Source organism: Lytechinus pictus, chromosome 3 (genome assembly GCF_037042905.1).
Source record: "Lytechinus pictus isolate F3 Inbred chromosome 3, Lp3.0, whole genome shotgun sequence".
NCBI classification, from domain to species: Eukaryota; Metazoa; Echinodermata; class Echinoidea; order Temnopleuroida; family Toxopneustidae; genus Lytechinus; species Lytechinus pictus.
Genome location: NC_087247.1, coordinates 54,111,090 through 54,136,040, shown reverse-complemented (window position 1 = coordinate 54,136,040; position 24,951 = coordinate 54,111,090). Strand labels below are relative to the sequence as shown.

Sequence of the window (24,951 nt, the reverse complement as noted above, 5' to 3'; positions counted from 1 at the left end):
GACTATAGGCGCCGCTTTTCCGACGGCGACGGCGGCGGCGGCGTCAACACCAAATCTTAACCTGAGGTTAAGTTTTTGAAATGACAGCATAACTTAGAAAGTATATGGACCTAGTTCATGAAACTTGGCCATAAGGTTAATCAAGTATTACTGAACATCCTGCCTGAGTTTCATGTCACATGACCAAGGTCAAAGGTCATTTAGGGTCAATGAACCTAGACCATGTTGGGGGAATCAACATCAAAATCTTAACCTAAGGTTAAGTTTTTGAAATGTCATCATAACTTAGAAAATATATGGACCTAGTTCATGAAACTTATACATAAGGTTAATCAAGTATCACTGAACATCCTGCATGAGTTTCACGTCACATGACCAAGGTCAAAGGTCATTTAGGGTCAATGAACTTTGGCCGAATTGGGGGTATCTGTTGAATTACCATCATAACTTTGAAAGTTTATGGATCTGATTCATGAAACTTGGACATAATAGTAATCAAGTATTACTGAACATCCTGTGCAAGTTTCAGGTCACATGATCAAGGTCAAAGGTCATTTAGGGTCAATGAACTTTGGCCAAATTGGGGTATTTGTTGAATTACAGCCATAAATTTGAAAGTGTGTTGGTCTAGTTCATAAAACTTGGACATAATAGTAATCAAGTATCACTGAACATCCTGTGCGAGTTTCAGGTCACATGATCAAGGTCAAAGGTCATTTAGGGTCAATGAACTTTGGCCAAATTGGGGTATTTGTTGAATTACAGCCATAAATTTGAAAGTGTGTTGGTCTAGTTCATAAAACTTGGACATAATAGTAATCAAGTATCACTGAACATCCTGTGCGAGTTTCAGGTCACATGATCAAGGTCAAAGGTCATTTAGGGTCAATGAACTTTGGCCAAATTGGGGTATTTGTTGAATTACAGCCATAAATTTGAAAGTGTGTTGGTCTAGTTCATAAAACTTGGACATAATAGTAATCAAGTATCACTGAACATCCTGTGCGAGTTTCAGGTCACATGATCAAGGTCAAAGGTCATGTAAGGTCAAAGAACTTTGGCCACGTTGGGGGTATTTGTTGAATTGCCATCATATCTCTATAAGTGTATTGGTCTAGTTCATAAAACGTGGAAATAAGAGTAACCAAGTATCACTGAACATCTTGTGCGAGTTATAGTAGTTTTCAAAATCAGCACTGCTGCTATATTGAATCGCATGATGCAGGTGAGACGGCCAGAGGCATTCCACTTGTTAATAAATTTGTCATTTTTTCAGTCACAGCAGTCAATTTAGATTTGTTTTTCGGAAGCCATCTAGGATTTTTGGACATACTGGACTGCTGGCGGTCCTTGTGACTCGTGCCAATATATATTTTGCCTCTACAAACCATGGTTTACACACCAAAATCATATCTGCCAGGCAGATATCATATGAACTATGTCCATTTGTATGTAGGAACAGCCATTTTAGACTCAATTTTTAGAAGCCGTCTTCGATTCTTGGACATACTGCACCACTGAATGTCCTTTAAACTTTTCCTAATGTATTATTTGACCCTTTAAACTACAGTTTAGACACCACAATCATATCTCTCAGGTGGATTTTAATGAAGTATGTCCATTTTTGTCTCACCTGCATAGCAGAGTGAGACTATAGGCGCCGCTTTTCCGACGGCGACGGCGGCGGCGGCGGCGACGGCGGCGTCAACACCAAATCTTAACCTGAGGTTAAGTTTTTGAAATGACAGCATAACTTAGAAAGTATATGGACCTAGTTCATGAAACTTGGCCATAAGGTTAATCAAGTATTACTGAACATCCTGCCTGAGTTTCATGTCACATGACCAAGGTCAAAGGTCATTTAGGGTCAATGAACTTAGACCATGTTGGGGGAATCAACATCAAAATCTTAACCTAAGGTTAAGTTTTTGAAATGTCATCATAACTTAGAAAATATATGGACCTAGTTCATGAAACTTATACATAAGGTTAATCAAGTATCACTGAACATCCTGCATGAGTTTCACGTCACATGACCAAGGTCAAAGGTCATTTAGGGTCAATGAACTTTGGCCGAATTGGGGGTATCTGTTGAATTACCATCATAACTTTGAAAGTTTATGGATCTGATTCATGAAACTTGGACATAATAGTAATCAAGTATTACTGAACATCCTGTGCAAGTTTCAGGTCACATGATCAAGGTCAAAGGTCATTTAGGGTCAATGAACTTTGGCCAAATTGGGGTATTTGTTGAATTACAGCCATAAATTTGAAAGTGTGTTGGTCTCGTTCATAAAACTTGGACATAATAGTAATCAAGTATCACTGAACATCCTGTGCGAGTTTCAGGTCACATGATCAAGGTCAAAGGTCATGTAAGGTCAAAGAACTTTGGCCACGTTGGGGGTATTTGTTGAATTGCCATCATATCTCTATAAGTGTATTGGTCTAGTTCATAAAACGTGGAAATAAGAGTAACCAAGTATCACTGAACATCTTGTGCAAGTTATAGTAGTTTTCAAAATCAGCACTGCTGCTATATTGAATCGCGTGATGCAGGTGAGACGGCCAGAGGCATTCCACTTGTTTTTAGTAGCAGCAGTCAATTTTGACTCCATTTTTGAAAGCCATCTTGGATTTGTGGACATACATGACCACTGTCTGTCTTTGAACTTTCATAATATATTATTTGACCCTTTAGACAATGGTTTAGACACCAAAATAATAAATCCCAGGCAGATATAAAAATAATGAACTCTAATGAATAATGTCCATTTGTAAGTAAAAGCAACCATTTTAGACTCCATTTTTGGAAGTCATCTTGGATTTCATGACATACTGGACCACTTACTGCCCTTTTAACCTGTCCTAGTGCATTATTTGACCCTTTAAATCATGGTTTGGACAAAAAATATTATCTCCCAGGCATAGATGAACTATGTAAATTTTAGACTCCATTTTTCGTGCCGTCTTCGAATTATGTCAATTTTTCAGTAACAGCAGTCAATTTAGACTCCATTTTTGGAAACCATCTTGGATTTTTTGACATATTGGACTATTTACTGTCCTTTTTATTAGGCCTGGGAGTAAAATTCGATCCATCGAAGCATTCGATCAGTTTGCCAACAATCGGCACTCGAATGTTACTTTTTACACTAATCGAATGTTCGCCAGATGATGATTACTGATTTGAAACATTCGATTATCAAAAGTACATGACTGTAAACTTAGATTTTTGAAAACAAAGTGCAAGATATCAAATGAAAATCATGCTAAAATTAACGAATTCCAAAGATCGTATCTCTTTCATGACACACAATGACGACTAAGCCGCGGCGACCGCGCACAATTCAGATGTGTTGGGCTGATGTGCACGTACGTCTCTATAGGCGCTGTGCTGGACGCACTGAGTCGGGTGAGCTCAGTTTGCTCATTATACATTGTATGTGATTACAGCCACGCCCAATAATCATTCCAAAAGCGCTAACAAATACGCCCATATTGTCATAATAGTTAACTTGTACGCGAATCCTCTGAATCAGTCCTGAGAAGCCACACCTTGCTATTCGTTCTTGGAATGGGCTCATGGGCGGGACCTACATGTATGTTCATATCAGCGCAAGTACTAACATACGCAATACATACATACAACACATCCATGCATTCTAGAGGTCACGCACATAGTTCTCAAACTCCTTTTATTCGTCCATTGTGTGCACTCATGGGCGGGATTTATGACATACCAGAGCAAGTGCAAGCATAGCTAATACATACAACACATCCATGCACCATATAGCGGTCACGCACAGTTCTCAATCTCCTTTGCTATTCGTTCATTGTGTGCAGTGAGGGCGGGATAAATGACAAAACAGAGCAAGTACATGTTCCTTGTATGTACATACAATGCATTTATTCCAAGTTCCACTCCCATCATACCAGTTAGCGCAGCTACCGGTAGGTCATGGAAGTAGGTCAACTTTTGTGTGTGTGATTTCTGATATTCCAGGAATCTCGATTAATCGAACTAATCGATTGTTTACTCTGGCGAACAATCGAATGGCAAAAAGGGTATTCGTCCCAGGCCTACTTTTAATATGTCCTAATGTATTATTTGACCCTTCAAACCATGGTTTAGACACCAAAATATCTCTCATGTAAGTAATAGCAACCATTTTAGACCCCATTTTTTTCAGGCAATCTTGGATTTTTTAACATTTTGACCACTGACGGTCCTTGTAATTTGTCCCAATATACTACTCGACCCTCAAAACCATTGAATAGACACAAAATTAAAGATAATAGATAAATTGTGGATTTTTAGGCTTTGGCGGCCATTTTAGACGCCATCTTGGACTTATAGGCATACTGTTCTGCTTATGTTCACTTTAACATGTATCAATAGCTCTTTTCACCCCTTAAAACCATGAAATATGCGCACAAAATCTATCTTTAGGGTGGGTAATGAGTGACTTATGTCGATTTTCTGTGAATGGTGGCCATTTTGGACACCATCTTGGATTACGGAAAACCCTCAAGGGGGATTTATGAGGACTTTTAGTATGTTATTCTAGACATATTTCTGGACCTGTCCTGAAAAAAATCAGCTTGTTACCAAGAATTTCCATGTTAAACCTAATGCTCTTGGCCTAATTGTTAATTAAAAATGATTAAAAGACTGAAAATGAAAATTATAGAGATGATAGTTAAAAGCACCTGCAATAGGAGTCAATATTGCATCCCAGCTGATCAGCCAAGGCAAAATTCAGCTAATGTCTTTTTACAGAGAGTGTGAAATTATTTTAGTTTTTAACATTCTTAAAAACCTTGAAGGAGACTATTCCATAGAAGGCAGCCATCATAACATAAGCACACTCATAAAAATGTGTACGGCATTTACCTTTACTAAGTCTTGATTAATGAGTGTTTGGCACTGCAAAATCAGAAAATGGCATTAAAACAGACGTAATTAAATTTTTGACATGCACTCATCACAGTAAAATCCCATAAATGAACAGAACACTAGAACAAAATAATATATAATAGAACTGAAAAAGACAATGGACGTTAAACGACGAGCTGTGATTAGCTGTCAAGGTAAACGAGTTAGGCTTAGTAAACAGCCGTTGATGAAAGCAAAACAACTATGATAATGCAAGGGTTCTTACGAACTCCTTCTTGTGGCACAGAATGGGGTCAGTAAGATGAATATATGTGCTTCATCATGATGAGCACTTTGTCATGTATTAGAAATGTCTTAAAAACATTCTCAAAACAATCAGCTGAAAAATTATTAAGACATTTATGAATGAATAGACATCTGAAATATATTTTACTCTTATCAAAATGCATCCATCTTAAATGGGTGAACATTTCTTTAGATGGGATGTATGTATTACAGTTTTAAAAAGTCTTGCATCCCTTTTGGCAATTTAGCAGAATAATTCTGGGATTCTTTAGGCCTATTTAAAGAAATATTAGGCATAATCTTCAAATTATTGATAACTTTATTGTCAACCGACTCGTGTAAAGATTTAGTATTATCAATATCACCTGAATCACGGCGTACATTTACAGTGACCTTGGAGACACTCTCTTCTTGGTCACTTTCTTAGTGCATGTTATTAGGGAAGATTTGAAGTTTGTGTCCTGGCTGCAAACATTGGCGGCACTGGAGTGGAGCACTGTGACTACACTGCAATGTGCTGTGGTTTGGTTCTCTACAGTATTCACATAATTGCATGTAGTTATTGAAAGATTGGTGAAGAGCAAGCCACTGATGCAAATGACAGTTTACCAGAGATAGTGTGTTGTAGGAGATTCTTTCGCATTACCAGACCTGCCAACCTCTGGGAATTAAAAATTGTATTCTGTAAAAAAAAAAATTATTTTATGATAAAATGCACACTGCTATCCAGATAGGGCAGAAACACAATAAAACACTTACACACGTGAAATCTTACCTGGGTTTCACACAATGATTATACTCTGAACATCTACGCTTTTGAAGCACTCCCTTTTACTTCCTCCATTGTTCTTTTATTTGGAGAAGAGTCTGTCGTTAGTTCCTGCTTGTAGCATAATAATAACAGATCTAATCATAATAAATGAAAGCAGGACTCACCTGTGTATCATGTCCTAAAGTATGAGCAATTGAAGTAGTTTTGGTGCAACGATATGAAAACTGTGCAGTGATTTTGCTATCACAGTATCAGCAAACATTTTCTTGACAACACTAGTAAAATCATCAGATTTTAGATGAGAATGGCAAGTTGTGATCCACAATATATTCTGTCCACAAAGTTTCTGCTCTGATGACATCAAAACTAGCACTGGGTCGCTTTGTAAAGGATTGAAAAATTGATGGTTGCTTTTTCAAATCCTGAGCACAATGTGTGTGCTTCGTTATGTTGTTTGATATCATATGCTCTGCCATGAGCAATGCTGAAGTCCAATCCACATACATGTACAGTGCATCACACAAAAGTTTCTCTTCTTGCAGATTGAACAATAAAATCCCATTTCATAGAGTACTCTGACTTGTAGCACTGCTTCCTGCGCTTGAATTTTCCACCTTTGGTTGATGATTTGGAGGCCATATTAACAGTTTTATGGGTCAAAATTCCACCGAAGCCCTGACGTTCCGAAGAGTGGCGATCCACATTTCCTGCAGGGTGCTCAACAGGTGCATGTGCAGGGGTCCTGCCGAAGCTCCGGCGGAGCTGGTCAGTCGTGACGCCCGTGCCCAGCAGTGGCACCACATGTTTGCAAATGTGACGTGCAGTGGCGATGCACATAACCCAGCGTGCAAAATGCGTGCGCGGCAGCTTCAAAATCGCTTTATAGTATGGAATGCCAGATTTATAAAAATAACCTAAAAAATATATATTTTTGAAAAAGGAAAAGACGTATTAAGATAAAGAAAAATGATATGCCTGTATTTTAATTGAAAATTGTACTAAATACGGGAAAATCGTACTAGTTGGCAGGTCTGCATTAGGTATTGTGGTTTGAATAGGAATGGTGGGGGCTTAGCTGTAGGTGAGTACGGTCACCTGATGGGTTATATCGTGGACATAGCGTCTGTTCTGTTGATATGGAAACTGTTGTTGGCACTGATGATGACTTGTTGGGTGGGGTTAGTGCAAAACTAATAGCTGAAGAAGTGCTTGAAGAGGTGGCTGTTGAGGGGGCTTGTTCTGAGTGGACTAGGAGGCGGAGGTTGATTACATAGAGGAGGAAAGGCAGACGTTGATGGTTGTAGATTTATATGAGGGAAATTCGTCGGTGTGGTATGCTTGACTTGTGTCATTTCCAAACAAAGTTGATCAACTCTTTGATTGATTAATTTATATATCATGCAGATTCATGTTCATGTTACATTATCTGTATACTTTCTCAGGGGTTTCGTTAAGAGAAGAATGCACATTGTTACTAAGCAATGACTTGTTATTAACAGCTTCGGGATCAGCTTCAGTGGAGTTGGCAACTTCATGTTCCATTGACTTTGTTAATCATAATATGATGCTGGCATATTTCAGGATTAAGATCTGGATACACTTGTGTCAACTCTCCCAGATACATGTAAGATTCAGTACAAGAGAGTCCCATGGGAACTGTATGATGTACCTTAAGGATGAGATCCAAGGCAAATTTAACACTATTTCTGGTAGCCCATTTCGGCAGTTTATACTTGAAGGTGGGCATGGCACTCCACTGTATTTGCTAGAATGTGGAGGCGAGTCATAGTTGAAGATATGAGGACTCTTCATGAAACCCAATACATGGCATTGGAGAATAAGCTTGACAGTTCATGTAGAGTGAAGAGTATGTACAGAAGTTGCATCAAACGGAGTCAATATTACACATCAAATCAGCAAATGCAATGTTCAAGAGAAAAATAAGCGATACCTCATACTAAATAATGCTTACCAAGTATAGATAAATTTACCCCCCAAATTTTTTTTTTTAGTTGGTAAATCCAAAATATATTCTTTAAGTCAAGTAATTGTTAGACATGTCTGACATTGCATTATCTACTGAACTGCGAGCTGTCAAAAAAGAAAGTGCATGCAATGAGCTGATTGTGAACCTCTCTTTCACTAGATGTAATATTTCTGACTCTGATAACTTGATAATAACTGAATATTGATGTAATGAGGCAAATCTTATGGGCATCGAATATCACAGTTTGTGTTAACACCAAGATCACATGATCTGATCAAGAAAGATTTGTCTAGAAGATAGAGACAAAAATTATGATGTGAATCATCATCTTTTGACCCTACAATTGAATTCCTTTTAGATAAAGACATCTTATCAAAATTGATACATTAATTTTTTTCATGTGTGTAATAAATAAGGGACTCCACTTGATAATAGGGAGTTTTAGAATGAGTGAACAAGAACCGCATACCAGTCGACCGATCATGTGTGTCAACCTAGTTGTCTGTCTATGTTCACTACAGATATGTATATTTTAGATTTCACTCAACGTGTACGTACGTCCAGATGAAACAGCGTGATAGTGACCGGGTCATGACATGCTGCTCATCCCGGAAGATCTGCCGTACCATCGCATCACGACTGGATTGGGTGATGCGAAGGTGCAACTTGTACACACTTGCTCTTTCGCTTGCTTTAATTCCTGTTAGGAGATATAGCGATATATGTTTTTGAGTTCAGCAAACAATTTCAAGTATGATAAAGATAATGCATCATACAACTTACGTTGATTTTCTGAAAAGTCACTTAAAACTTTTATAAGGGAAAAGATCCATTGCAATTGATCTTCATGCTGAGTGTGAGCGGTTGAAATGACGTCACTCATGTGCACATTGACTATGATTTAGGAGAACAGCAGAATGGCGAGGTTCTCAATTCTGATAGTCGGTGAGGGTGAGGACGTGATGCATGCGCAATGCCTTAAAATGACGTCATCCCGTACCAGTCGTCTGTTTCAACATATGATTCTAGAAGTGCTCAATGGAGTGGTTGAATTCTTTCAAGATTAAATGATAGTGATTCGTCACTTTTTATAGGGAGGAAGATTTAGAGAGGATTGAGTTGAAACTTGCCTGTTTGCTCATTAATATAGACTTGCATATCAGGTAATTGAGTAACTTTTCTTTATTTACACAATTGGTTAAAGAAACACAAATGAAAACATATCATGTTTGTTGCACTTTTAAAGTGTGATGGGTAAATGTCTCACAAACGCATGGCACGTTTTAGATGACATACATCATTTTCATTTTTAAAAATATTTCAGGGACAAAGTGAAATATATATGTAGGTTGTACAATATATATGATCTTTGCATTTCATTTGCTTCTTTTAGACTACAAGATTATCATGAAAGGTATGAGTCAGAATTAGTTATGACCATTTATGTTTTATTTACAGTTGTTGCCAATAGCAAGAATAAGTGCAGATCGTCCAACATTTGAAGGTCAACAACTACTAGAGAGTCGAAAGTTACACAGTGCTGATTCAAAAGCTGCTATGTTACATGGTATGGGCTCAATTGAATTGACTTCAATTTTCTTTATAATTGCACAATTTTAATTGGTCAAGACTTGTTTAATTCCACAAGACCTTCCATGAATATCTAATGCTTGCTTTTTAAGGAAGTTCCACAGTTAAAATGAAATCCATGTCATTTTCATCAAATTTTGTACAGGATTTCTTTAGTTCGTATATAAGCCAAATATGCAACAACAAAAAATTCATTTGCATCTTTTTTTCTATTGACCTTTGAAGTTTGCCAAATTGAGAGTGGGATAAAATGGCGAAGTCAAGAAATTTGGGACTTTGTTAGACCTCATGTGACCACAATGTTGAGTTAACATCCCTATTTCTCTGTCAAAACCCACACAAATTTCTTCAAACTTTCCAGTATAGTTCAGTAATGTATACCAATGATGAAGAAAGTATTTGCACGGGCCTATCTACAACCACCATCTCTCTAGTTGGCACTTAAAGTCATTGATCAAACAAAAAACAAAAAAAATACAGCATTTGTTGTACTTCTTAAAATTTCAGTGGAGTAACAAATTCAGCGGTATATTTTTGTAATCTTTCGTATGATTATATAAGATATGAGAGCTGCCCTAACTTAAACCCAGAACAGACCCAAAAGTGAAATTGACAAATTTATAAACAACTTAACACAGATGCAAGCTTTATGTGTTTCCCTGCTTTCCAGCTGAGTATTTTGCTTAAGAATAACTCCAAATTATCGGGCTTATGAAATAGGCTTTCTTGTATGTGCTTTCACCGGTCTTGAGACCATGACATCATGTTGTGTTAGAATCGTTAATTTTTCTGATTTTCGGATTCTGAATTTTTTTTTTTCACTTTACAGAAAATATGGCACTGAAAACTATTCAGTGCTCAAATGGATGGAAACCTACATTTTTTGTGTGTGATATCGTTGATTGCAGATGCAATTAGAAAGCTAGGCCAAATAAGCAAAAAGTGAAATATGGTGAAAAGTATTCAAAATCTTTTTTAGATTTCATCAATTCAAGCTTGCAGGAAAGATATTTATGACATCTCTTTTGATAGAAGTGAAGAAATTAAAATACGCTATCTGAAAAGCGGAAAAAAAAAATTGTGTACAAACCTATGGAATCACAACACTTCTAACACAACATGACAACATGGTCTCAAGGCCGGTGAAAGCACTTACAAGAAAGCCTATTATAGAAGCAAAATGCTCAGCTGGAAAGTGGTGAAAATGCATGAAGCTTGCATCTGTGTTAAGTTGTTTATAAGCTTTTGGTTGGTATATAATTTGTCAATTTCACTTTTGGGTCCAGTCTGGGCCTTTAAGTTAGGACAGCTCTCATATCTGATGTAATAGTACGGAAGATTACAAGAAATATACCGCTGAATTTGAAACTCCACTGAAATTTTTAGAAGTGCAACGAATGCTGTAATTGTTTTGTCTTTTTTTATCAATGACTTTAAATGTCGACTAGAGAAATGGTGGTTTGTAATTGAGATCGAAAGCGATCAACTACTAGGAGTGGTTGGTGCTGGTTGTGGCCCTTTTCAGTTCCGGGTCCATCCAGGACTCGAAGATGACTTTTGCCAAACCTTCTTGTCTGAGTTCAAGCAGAGTTATCCTATCCTTCTGAGCCTCTGTATTGCTATTTCTTTGAGCTAAATTGTGCTGCAGAAAAAGAAGGTGAGGAATATCATGCTCATTATTACAGGGAAATTGGGAAAGTTTGGATATCAAACATGCTTTTGAAAAAAAAAAACTACGATGCTTCACATATGGCTATACATAGACCACTGATGTTATGCATTGTTAAGCTTACTGAATATGGTTCATTTTTTTCTTATGTGTGATGTATCATATGATTATCTTTTAGGGGTATCAATACTACAACTGTGTCTTATCATTGCCATGCGTCACCTCACAGACCTTTATGAAGGAGATCCATTCAACTTTGAGATGGTTTATAATGGTAAGAAAACTTCCTCATTAAAGTAGTTGATATATGGTTCAAATTTATGTCATAGGTCACCTTTATGCATTCCCGTAAAGTATGTAAACAGTCCAACTCCCTAGAACAAGCGTCTGATCAGGATAGCCGTGCGAAAGCTGGGGGTAATAGTATGCAGTGCTTAGAAACATTTTTTATTAAGCGCTATATAAATGTTGCATATTATTATAATTTAAATGTGGGATTTTCTGGAATGATATGTCTATGTTTTTTAGTTTACAGGAAAAGCTGTAAAGCTCCCAAATTATCATGGTTTGAGCAGTTTGTGAGGTGTAGCTAAAGAGGAGAAAATTGGGGGTTGAAGATACAAAAAAGGTTCATTATAGAATTGCCTGTTTATTACCATTTCCTTGTAGTGATCACCCATATCAAATAATAATAATAGTACATGAGATTTGTATAGCGCATTTTCCATCTTGATCAGATGCTCAAGGCGCTTCAGAGCAGAACAACCAAAACTAATTACATATAATACATGTCTAAACAATGAGTCAATGGCTATCAAAAAGCACTCTTAAACAGGTTTGTTTTCAGGTTGCCCTTGAAGGTGGTCACTGAAGTCTGGGTTTTCAAACTCTGTGGCAGAGAATTCCCAGGTTAGGCCCTGCATGAGCAAAGGCCCGTTCCCCGCATGATTTCTTAGCATCTGGAATTTGTAAGAGATTAGATGATGAGGATCGTAAATTTCTTGACGGTTGGTAATTATGAATCAAAGGCTTAATGTAACTGGGGGAAGTTCCATTGACTATATGAAAAATCAAAAGAATGATTTTAAAGACTGTGCATTCCTTCAGGGGCAACAGTAAAGAGTTTCAATATAGAGGTGATGTTGCTGCGCTTGCGAGAGTTACAATACGCGCAGCTGCATTTTGCAACCTTTGCAATTTCCTAAGTTGAGAATCTGGTAAGTTGTAAAGGAGGCTATTACCAAAATCAAATCATGAGGAAATGAGTGAATGTACCAGTTTCTCTGTTGCTGAGCGAGTGAGATATTTTCATATGAAGCCAATATTGCGCAATTGATAACGAACTGATCTGCAAATGCTTGTAATCTGGTTGGACATGGACATGTGAGAATAAAAAATACCTCCAAGATTGCGACATGATTTTGAAAAGGGGATGTCATTGCCTGAGATAGAAATGGAATAAATGTTGAATTTGTTAAGTTGAAACTTTGAGCCAAAAACTAAAAACTCACATTTACTATGGTTCAAAAGTAACGAGTTTAACTTCAACCAAGTGTCAATGTCCATTATGCATCTTTCAAGATTTGTGGCACTAGTTTGATTGGGTATATTGCTTCTTATTGTTTAATTATATCACCCTGACAATTTGTTTTCCTTGGATAATACCTTGGATGTAGGCAAGTTAAAAAAACTCTTGCTTCTCGTAGACTTCTCATGAAGAATTCCTGAACAATATTTTAATAGCACTGGACAGCATTTGAACATGGACAAGCATAACTTTCATCTGGGTCAAATTTCTCCTTCCTTGAGTTCCAAAATTTAAAGTAACTGGATTTGAAGCTGTTTACAAATGGGCTCTCGATCACGTCTGAGATGAGGTTCTTCCATTTATTGATGCATCTCTGTGAAAAAAAGAGTTGTGTCTAAGCCTAGACACTTGCTTTTTTGCAATTTTGTATTTATGACAAGTTTTAGCTTTATTGAATATTTCTCTATTTATTTTCCTAAATCTTTTAATCTTACAGCCGCTCGTGGATTGGATTTGATTGGGTTGGCTATAGAACCGTTATGATATATTGAAAGTTCTTTGGCAGTATAATTTCTTTAAAAAAACACTCGAAGGGAATTATCATTGTAAACATTGTTATGTGTTGTCATTGTGAAATTATATTTTCTTTTTTTCTTTTTCAGAATATCAGAAGTTTATTCAAAAGAAGTCTCACACTGTCCAGCAATTTGACAAATCTGTTGTACTAAAGGTATGCCTCATTCAATTCTTATTACCTAGAATTATGCATGCTCTAATAACAAGACTATGATATGATAGTAAAAGAAGAAAGACTTTCAAATATGTCTCAGCTTCAGAGATTAAAGTCTTTCATATTCTTGTCAGAGAATAATTATTTACTATTATCAAACAATACATATCTAGACATAGAGGGATTGAACTTCATATTTTATGGAATCCCCCCCACCTACATATTTATGAATGTATTGATCATTGATCAATAATATTGTAGCTGTTAATAACATGCATCCAAGTACTCAGAGATGCCAACCTCCAAAAAGCAAAAACGGTATTCTGAGAGGAAAAAAACAGTATTTTGATTTTGTAAAATATAACGAAGCGAAACGACCGAGCCGGGGAGAGGGGGTGTCCCTCTCCCACAGTAAGGAGATTTTTCAACTTTGGGTTTCAGAATCCTGCATGGTGCATTCTCTGGTATGATGATTCCATTTCTAACAAAACACATAAATCAAACCAGAAAAAAAATGAAACCGGCACAAGCGAATAAAATTTATATGTCTTAAAAAGATGCAATAAAAACAAATATCTAACCATAATCAAATCAAGACAACAAATCGACAACGATCGTGCATCAATCACACTAGACCAAAAGCTTCAGTCTCTGTATTTTGGTTGTTCCGCTGAACTGCGTTGGCTCCACTCACCCATACATAGACTGAAGAGTTGTTGGCCAACGTATTAGCAGTAACGTTAGATCTAACATTCGGCGGAAACCCAATTTTCGGATCGTTTTTTTGTACATAAAATGTCACATTATAAAAAAGAAAGTACATTCAAACTTACGAAAAAATATATAAAATTCAGAAATATCATACCTCAGACCGCAGTTACCGCTAATTCCTTTCAAATGATGATCGAAACATAGTCATCTTCGATCCTTTCGTTGGTCAACGTAAGTTGCCATCTTGGATGACGTCATCATCCTAACAGACGTATGCACCAGTCGCTATATATCGCGATTTGTGCCGCTGCTTTGCGCTTGTAGATGTGCGTGCGTTCGGAACTTGTCGCCTGTATTGATTGGCCAGGATATTGAAAATGTAATCGGAAAGCCTTGATAAAAGCACAACTCGGGCAGCAACACACATGGCTGCCACATTAGGGATTTATGCATTAGTAGAAATGCGTAATTTATTACCGCACTAACTATCGTAATGCACACTCAAAATGGAAATTGGCCATTGGATAGTGATATCAATATCAGCTTGTGTGATGTAGTCCTGTTGATTTGTCTGTGGAAGTTTTGAAAGCATACTAAGATAACAAGATTCGGGATGAAAATGATTCAACAAAGAGAGAAGATGAAATACTGGATCTTGACAAGTTGATTTAGGCAGGACGAAAGGAAAAAATAGACAGGATCACGTACTTCAGCTCATTTTGATAGGGAAGACAAGTAAAAAAATAATCTTGGATACTGTCTTCTTGTCTTTGTGACAAATTTTATTTTCCTCTCATCTTACATTATTCCATCACACTCTTATTTTTTACTATTACATGTAGCTCATTCTTTCATGTTCATAAAAGCAGCCATATATTACTGACAGATCCGAAATAAGGTCAACTTACTATCCAGTTGCAAATTCCATGAAATCATTGATTTTGAATGGCTGCTCAGCATTGTAACAATGGTAGATCTCACTTGAAACCGAAGGTGTTATAATAACAAAATTCTGGTAGTTGGTTACTGATTTTCTATAATGATATTTGTTTAGTACAAGTGAACTTGACAAACATTTGAATGAAGTACTCTGTAAACAAATAATCTTCCTGATTTGAACATTCACCTCAGAAGGATGATATCATGTTTGTTTTATGTATTCTGTATTCCAGGCATTTGAGCATCTAGTAGCTTTAGAGCTTGTGAAGCCAGCAGAGCACAGTACAGGATCATCTACAAGGACTCAGAAAGAATACAGAGCTATGAGTATACTGGTGACCTCATCACAGTTAATAGAATCCTTAAGCTCTTACCCATCCTGTCCAAGCGAGCTCCAACATTGGGCTAAAAACCCAATGGCTTCATGATAATTTCCTGATATATATTATATGAACTAATGCAAAATCACTCACTCACCTTGTTTTCATGTGGTGTGAGATTGCTGTTGTATTTTGTTGCTGGAAAGAACCATGGAACATCTTGGTGATCACATTACAGCTAGCAAAATCATTTGAGTTCAGTGGGCACCTACATTGGGCTAAGACACTCAATGATATCATTATTATTTATGAGTGTCTGGACATTAGTTTCCCATTCAGCTGCAATTGTGCAAGATGGTAGCTGATGTTCCAAGAATCGCTCAATTTCTTGGTCAACGCTTCATCATTAACAAATCCCAAGTAATTATTCTTATGAGCAGGGAATTTTAATGGCCAGATGAGATTTTTTCCAGAGAAACCTATATTCAGTCACTCGTAATAAATATACACTTCTTCAAGCAATTATGGCAAAAAATGAGGCCTGATGCTCTTGATATCAAGAACTATCATTAAACTATTTATCATCCCCCACAAAATCTTTTGAGTGAATAAAAAGTATTTTCTTGCATTGATAAAAATTTCTTCATTTGAAAAATAATGACCTTACATTGGTACAAATGATATAAAACACTCACCTGGTTCTTGTTTTGTCATATGTTGAAAAATATCTCTCGTTAGTTTCATTTTTTCTAATCTACAGCATGACATTCCAATACTTGAATGATCTCTGTCCATTTGTTAGCTTCCCAGTTGGAAAATACAAAGCTATTGTATCCAATCCAGATGGGCAGATTGTGTGTAGAAACAATGCAGTCTGGTAGGCTGATGGTTGTTTCAATTACACAATTAAAATGTTATTCATCCACATTTTTCCATGTATTCCACCCCTTAATTGGGATTGTGACCTTATCCCATGCGCTGGGCCTGGTGCAGATACTCACGTCATTGGATGCGTAGGCAGAAGGTCTCCATTCTCATAGATTCAACTTGTGCACTGGGCGGCTGCTAGGCTTTGTTTAGATTTCTTTTGATGGCATAATGGGTTCACTTTTAAAACATGAAAATCATAGGACATTCATATTAACCCGTGCATGAAATATGCACTATAAATATAATATGGCACTGTCACTTTCCTCATAGCTGCCATTGTATTCTGTACCATTTTTCGAGACTTGGTTACAGATACAAGCATGACAAGTATGAGCATGGACTTTATAAATCATTCAATCCCATAGGTTACACATCAGGTAACAGTATACATGTATATTGTAACATCTGTTGATGATTTCTATAAACCTTTTACAGTATAATTATAAATGGACCCTGTTTAAAAGGCCAAGTCCACTCCAGAAAAATAGTTTATTTCAATAAAAAAAGAAAAATCAAACAAGCATAAGGCTGAAAATTTTATCAAATCGGATGTATAATAACAAAGCTATGACATTCAAAATTTTTTCACAAAACATTTTTACATGCACATCCTTGCCATTTTGCAAATGAGGGGACCGATTATGTCACCCACTCACCGTTTCGTTTGTATTTTATCACATAAAATATCCTAATTTTTTTCAGTTAATATTGAAACAAGGTTTGATTCTAATCGCTAGAGGGTATTCATTTGTCTCGCAATCTACTATGGTCAACAAGGAAATTCGTGATCACTCTCGCAAAAAGTGTTCACTGGCTTTCTAGGAAATTCGTGATCACTCTCGCAAAAAGTGTTCACTAGCTTACAAGTTCACGAGCTTTCGAGTGCCGCTGCAACTCTTTATCAAGTGACGAAAATTATCTGAAAACGTACTCTATTTATACTAATCTCCAGGACCGTACGCACGAACGCGAGAACAATAGGTGGGCATTGATCCGTTGCGTCGGTATGCGGTGCGGCCGGTAATCCGTATATGCAAATAAGCCGGGGGTATATGCAAATATGCCGTGGGTCGGCAATATGCAAATTAGACAAAATTGGCGGGCTCGCTAGGTTTGATTCTTTTAAAGGTTTGTATAGTGGAGAGGATTACATCAGTTTGTGGTAAAACACCATGTACTAAGTCCTGAAAATGACTGTTTATCTTTTTTGGTTGTTTGATAGCTCTTTATGGAGCTGTTGTCGACGTTTTGGCCAGCGTCTTCTGGTCGTCATCAGGAATGATAATCTACTCAAACACTTCTGTATATAAGCAGATAAGCTGGTTGAAACGTTGACAAAAGTTATTTTAATAGCTATCGAACAACCAAGTCCTTTTCAGGACTACATACGTGGTGTTTACCACAAACTTCCATAAGGTTGATTCCTCCCTTAAAGGACAAGTCCACCCCAACATAAAGTTGATTGGAATAAAAAGAGAAAAATCCAACAAGTATAACACTGAAAATTTCATCAAAATCGGATGTATAATAAGAAAGTTATGACATTTTAAAATTTCGCTTAATTTCACAAAATAGTTATATGCACATCCTGGTCGGTATGCAAATGAGGGAACTGATGACATCACTCACTCACTATTTCTTTTGTATTTTACTATATGAAATATGAAATATTTTGATTTTCTCATCATTGTCATGTGAAATGAAGTTTCATTCCTCCCTGAACATGTGGAATTCCATTATTTTAACATTTTATGCTACAGGCAAGGAGGTCCTAATCGTCAAATTCGCAAAAATTGAAATATTGTATAATTCAAACAATAAAAAACAAAAGAAATAGTGAGTGAGTGACATCATCGACTCTCTCATTTGGATGTAACTGGCTCGTTCATATAACTATTTTGTTAAAAATAAGCGAAACTTTGAAATGTCATAACTTTCTTATTTTACATCCGATTTTGATGAAATTTTCAGCATTGTGCTTGTCTGATTTTTCTCTATTGATTCAAATCAACATTTTTCTGAGGTGGACTTGACCTTTAACAGGTGGAAAATTGATTTTTGCAACATTTCAAACAGTTCAAATGAGAGCTTCCTTATTGTCAAAACTGTAAGAATTGAAATAGTTCATATTTCATGAAATAGAAATGAAACAATAAGTGGGTGACGTCATCAGTCCCCTCATTTGTATACTAATTAGGGTGTAAATTTAACTGTTTCATGAAATCAAGCAAAATTTTAATATTTCATAACTCTTATTTTACATTAATTTTGATCAAATTTTCAGCATTATGTTTGTTTGATTTTCTCTTTTTATTTATTTATTTTTTTAGTGGGGTTGCCTTGGCCTTTAAATCCAAAAAGGCAAAATTTGCAAATGATATACTTTTTTCATTCCGTCTGATTTATTGTCTAACCTGCATAGCAGAGTGAGACTATAGGCGCCGCTTTTCCGACGGCGGCGGCGTCAACACCAAATCTTAACCAAAGGTTAAGATTTTTAAATGACAGCATATCTTAGAAAATATATGGACCTAGTTCATGAAACCTGGCCATAAGGTTAATCAAGTATTACTGAACATCCTGCATAAGTTTCACGTCACATGACCAAGGTCAAAGGTCATTTAGGGTCAATGAACTTTGGCCAAATTGGGGGTATCTGTTGAATTACCATCATAACTTTGAAAGTTTATGGATCTGACTCATGAAACTTGGACATAAGAGTAATCAAGTATCACTGAACATCCTGTGCGAGTTTCAGGTCACATGATCAAGGTCAAAGGTCATGTAAGGTCAATGAACTTTGGCCATGTTGGGGGTATTTGTTGAATTACCATCATATCTCTGTAAGTGTATTGGTCTAGTTCATTAAACGTGGACATAAGAGTAACCAAGTATCACTGAACATCTTGTGCGAGTGTCAGATCACATGACCAAGGTCAATGGACATTGGCCATGTTGGTGGTATTTGTTGAATTACCATCATAACTCTGTAAGTATATTGGTCTAGTTCATAAAACTTGGACATAAGAGTCGTCAAGTATAACTGAACATCTCATGCGAGTTTCAGGTCACATGACCAAAGTCAAAGGTCATTTAAGGTCATTGAACTTTGGCCATTTTAGAGGTAATTATTAGATTGCTGTCATAACTTTCAAAGTTTATAGATATAGTGTATATAATATGGATATAGGGGTAATAAAGTACCACTGACAAGTTTGAGGTCACATGACCAAGGTCAAATGTCAATGAACGTAGTATTGTATCATTATATGAATGGTGTGTTTTGTGAATAATTATTTGATAGTAGTTTTCAAAGTCAGCACTGCTGCTATATTGAATCGCATGATGCAGGTGAGACCGCCAGAGGCATTCCACTTGTATATCTGTATAGCACTTAGAGGTTCTGATGTAATTAGCATATATACATTTGAAATATAATTACATAATAAATTTGGGTCTTTCATGTCCAAAGTTGATAATTACTGTTGCTATAAACCTGAAGGTTGATGTTATTGTTACATGTTCTGTCCTGCATTAACAATATTTCCTCAATAAAATTGATATTTTTGTTGATAGAAGATGGGTGCACTTGTTTTGTTTTTCTGAATAAGAACATGATTTTGATACGAGTGGATTTCAATACTAAGATGTGCATGTTTGTATGCTTTTATAGCCGTTTTTCCAATAAATGGATGAATAGAGACAATACTTAAAGGAAAGAAAAGAATACCAAGGTGTGGGAGGGTGTATGTGTGAATGCTTATAAATAAAATGATGTAGTGGGGGGGGGGCAGATTCAGAAATACATCTTAAAATGCATTTGGCGCATTATACATCAGTTTACCTGGAAATTATGTATATATTTTGCTTTAAAGCACTTTTTTGTGTAAGAATTTTAATTTTTCCCCTTTAAAATATGAATAATGATTATTATTATTAGTGCTTATATCAGAAGTCTCTTAAGCACTATCCTGGCTTTAGTAGAACCTTTTACATATTGCAGTAATGGTGCTATGGGGGGGCACAATGTTTGAAGTAGTTAAGAAGAAATAGGAAAGAAAAGCATGAAAAAGAGAGGTATAGACTCTTAACCCTGTAATTCATTTTAGAAAACTAATGAGCTTGTCTTGCCCCTTCTTAAACTACCCTGGTACTGCCCCTACATGTCACATCATATATTGTAAGGTTAGATGATCTTTGAATACCATTCTTTGATTTTCATCTCTCATCGTATCGAGTATGTCTTCTCTTTCTCATTGGTTGATATGTTTAAAAAATATCTGCATTATACACTTGTACCCTCCCCCCTGCTTTGCATGTTTAAATAATGTATTTCATGTCTCTTTCACTATTTAAGAGCAGGTATAAGAATAGGATATAGGTTCTTCATCCATTATCTCTAAAGATGCTGCTTGTGTCTTGGTGAACTCAACATATATTGTATAAAATGCATTTACCATGATTTATCTTGAGCTAAGGAGACAGGCTACTGGTACACCCTGAGAGATAATGCTTAAAACAATTGAAAAGTTGTACCACTAAACATGTCACTTCGAAGTTACATTTCCAATTATTGCAGAAAAAAGTAAATTGAGACTTGACAATTTTAAACTTTTTTTCATTTCAAGTGGATTTTTTTTCAAATTTTTCTCTCTTTCCTTTCCGTCCAAGATTTTTTTTTTTTGCCAGACTTTGTAGCAGTTTTATTATGTATGGTATATGCCCTGTATGAGAATGAGTATGATATAATGCTTCTTATTCTCCAATGTTTATTTATGTAAAAATGTTTTTGAGATTCCAATCCTAATTGATTAGCACCTTCTGACTTGTTTTTATTAAGTATTGTACATTGTAGATCAAATCATTTCCTTTAGATCAGAGACCTGCAATCTGTAAGGGAATTATAGGGGAAGTTCACTCTGACGAAAACTTTGTTGTGAAACATATTGGTGAAGGTTTGGGGAAAATCCATTAACGATTAAGAAATTGGAGAATTTCAGGTTTTTTATTTGTGAGCAGCTGCCCCATATGCTATGTTATGTAGAATGCATAAATTTCATTTTTTTAAATGGTTCGTGATGACTTATTTTCTTTTTAGGAGCAGGTGTGAAATTATTTGTGTACAGATATACTGAAGGTACAATAAAACCGTTTTAAATTTTCTGAGAAAATGACATTTCATTGATTTTTTATTATTTTTCGCCAACATTTTATTACTTTTTCTGCTATTTTTACAATAAACTTTTTGTCAGGGAGAACTTCCCTTTAAAGATAAATGCCAGTTGAGGTAATGACTTCAAAATGAGTTCATACAGAATCCAATGAAATGGCCACCAAAGTGTCTGTATAAATAAAAAATATGTGCCAAAGGATTCTGGAAGAAATTGTGTAATTGCTGAGAAATTAGCAAATAAGCACGGGATTCAGGTCAAGCGTCGGGGCGACATTCAAAGCAATAACAATACACTGTCCGACGTGCGCTTATCTGTGTTGGTGATCTTCAGTGTGAACATTTTTCAGCGTAGATTTCAAGATTTCACAAAGTTCAGTTTATGTAACTGTACCAGATCTAGATCCTCGATGATATAATGACAATTAAGCCTGGTTTTACAGACATTCTCATGAAATCAGTGTTTACTGCAACTACTTTCACTTATCTTTAACAGAGTATTTTTATATTTCTGTATTATAACAGGCATTTCCTGTGATGCAAGGGGGTGGGAGTAACATTATTAACTATTCTTCTAGTAGAGTATTCTATTTTATTCTAAGAGAGGAGGATCAAAAAAATGATCACTGGTATCCTAAATAGGCTTAAAGGGGAAGTTCACCCTGACAAAAAGTTTGTAGTAAAAATAGCAGAAAAATTATTTTAAAAAAATTGGTGGTTTGAGGAAAATCCATTAAGTACTAAGAAAGTTAATAGAATTTGAAGTTTTTGATTTGTAATGTCATAAATGAGCAGCTGCCCCAAATAAATTTCATTTTTCAATGGTTTGTGATGACTTATCTTTTATTTTACTTTCAGAGTGCGTGTGAAATGATTTGTGTATTGATATACTGAAGGTACAACAAAAACCATTTTCAATTTTCTGAGAAAATGATATATCATTGTATTTTTACCGTGTCGATATGAAGGAAAGCTGCTCGCATATTGTTGCCTGAGAAGCATAATGACGTTAACTCGTATTACGTTTGTGCGCATCATGATCTGCGCATATATTACGCTACGCGCACTGACGTCACAAACAATGCCACGCTATGCACACTGACGTCATAATGGATGAACATGCGATTACTAGTGATCAGTAAAATATTTTTCTCTGATCTTAAGTGCTGTAGAGTATGACGAATATGAATATATTAAAACAATTAATATCATTGTAAAATTGATATGTATGAGAACAAGAAAGCATAATAGGATTAAGAATAAGATTTTGATCAAATTGCAAGAAAATTTTGGACAATTTGTATATCACGAATAAAAAATAAGACATTTTATATACAATAGTTGATTGGTGTCCTTTGACATTTGTTTTACAATTTCTGTATACTTTGTGCAGGTATACATGACGCTAGAGTTTACAGGTAGCCTTATTTTTGGATAGCCTGCACTAAAAGTTTGCTTTATTGAGAATAGAGATAGTGCTCAACAAAAAGAGGTAAAGCTTTTGAAAATATGTCTTTAAAATAGCTGCAATGATATTTTTTTTATTTCAGCTTATTTTCATTTATTGAATGTATTTTATGAAAATATTATGTATGAAAGAGAGTGAAAAAGATGAAGAAAATGAAACAAAGTAATAAGAATACAAATAGAAAACAAGGTTATAAATCAGAGAATGAAAAATAAAGCAAAAAAGTTGAGAGGGAAATAATATAAATGGGAATATGACGAAGCCACAAAATGAAGAGAAGAACACGAAAGAGAAAAAAAGTTTACCACTAATGAGGGGAAAACAAGGAGACGAACATGTTAGAAATAAACTGAAGAATAAAAACAAGAAATTCATAAAGAAAGGACGATAAAAAGAGGGAGATGAAGATGAGGAAAAACAAAAAAATACAAATGACCTGTGAAAGGTACCAAAAAAAAATTAAAAAGGAGAACGGAACAATCATAATCATGTGGTTTACACTACTCGATTCAAAATGCGCATGCACTGTACGGGTTTCCGCCCTTTAATTTATCATGAATTGAATAACCAATGAAAAGCATAAGGGCGCTAAGTAGCTTTACGCCCCCACGCGCGCCCAACGATCCACAAAGATTCGGGGCGCTAAGTAATTAACGCCCCGATGCGCGCCCACCGATCCACAAAGATTCAAGAAGCATAAGGGCGCTAACTTTTCAATAGACTATATTATCTCGAATTGCTTATATTTTCTCGTAATTCCTTGATATGAGTTTAAAGACATCTTTAAGTTTTCATGTGCGAAAAATTAAAGGAAATACTTAACGATAACATTGCGAAATCCATCTTCAAACATTGTCCACAAACTTAAAATGCGAGTTTCTGGAAATCGTTTTTGCGCGCGTGAAATCAGTTAACGTCACTATGCTTCTCAGGCGACAATATGACCTTACAAATCAAATAATTGAAATTATAACTTTTTATTCTTTGGTGGATTTTCCTCAGTCCTTGGCCAGTATTTATTTGATTATTTTTACAATAAACTTTTTGTCAGGGTGAACTTCCCCTGTAACTAAATATTTTCATATATCTGTATTATAATAGGCATTCACTGTAATGGGGGGGGGGGGGGGGGAGGGTAGCATTATTAACCATTCTACAGGAGTATTCTATTTTATTCTGTATAATTCATTTGAGAAAAAGGAGGATCCAAATAATGAGCACTGGTATTTCTAAATATCTTAAATGAGGGGCCACCACCTATAGAAATCTTCCAATTGGAATGCAATCTTGTGTCAGCCATTTCCTTTACCTTGGATACGCTCCCAATTTTCCTGGTACTGGGAAGTCTGTTTACATGAGTAATTCAAGGAAAGGCAATTAACACAATAGATAATTTGCATATCCTTTTCATATTCCACCCCATTCCTACACCCATCCTGTGCTGAATTTAAGAAGAAAACATGGTTATAAACAGAACTAGGGTTTATATTTCAACTGGAATGTCAGCATGATGTGGTTTAATTTGGGTTAGGCACACATAGCTTCTCCATTACTGAACCCATTACAAAGAAACCCAAAAACTTTCTCCTTCACGAAGCTAGCCAGGTCAAAAACCTGATAGGAATTGAAGCATGCAAGGTCATATAATGAGCTTCAACACCACAACATCCCCCCCCCCCTCCCCATTCTGCTCCTTCACTCAACTCTTCACAATGACATCACAATGGTTTGTTGCCCTCTCTATGCTTTTCTTGTTTACTCTCTTGAAATCTGTTCTCTGTGGATTGTACTATAGAAAGGACATTGCTTTGTTTGCCAGGAATAAAACAGAATTAAGCCCCAGAATCTTGTAGACCCTTTGTTGCATGAATCATTCTCACAAGAAAGTAAGCAGGGACAAAGAAACTGTGTTTGTTATGTGTGTGTGTATACAATTTCAAGCACACTCA

The 24,951-nt window shown here is 36.0% G+C and overlaps 1 protein-coding gene across 1 annotated transcript; it reads left to right on the top strand.

The window, feature by feature from the left end:
* Nucleotides 1-9,409: 9,409 nt before the first annotated feature.
* On the top strand, nt 9,410-19,942 carry LOC135153635 (origin recognition complex subunit 4-like). The gene is made up of 4 exons (XM_064097369.1): nt 9,410-9,514; nt 11,385-11,480; nt 13,397-13,464; nt 15,348-19,942. Exons 1-4 carry the CDS (start codon nt 9,505-9,507, stop codon nt 15,540-15,542), a joined length of 369 nt encoding a protein of 122 aa, XP_063953439.1. The 5' UTR covers nt 9,410-9,504; the 3' UTR covers nt 15,543-19,942.
* The last annotated feature ends 5,009 nt before the right edge of the window (nt 19,943-24,951 follow it).

Coding starts and splice junctions, on each gene's coding strand:
- LOC135153635 (XM_064097369.1), top strand. Junction 11,481..13,396: donor CTTTGAGATGGTTTATAATG/GTAAGAAAACTT, acceptor TTTCTTTTTCAG/AATATCAGAAGTTTATTCAA. Junction 13,465..15,347: donor ACAAATCTGTTGTACTAAAG/GTATGCCTCATT, acceptor TCTGTATTCCAG/GCATTTGAGCATCTAGTAGC.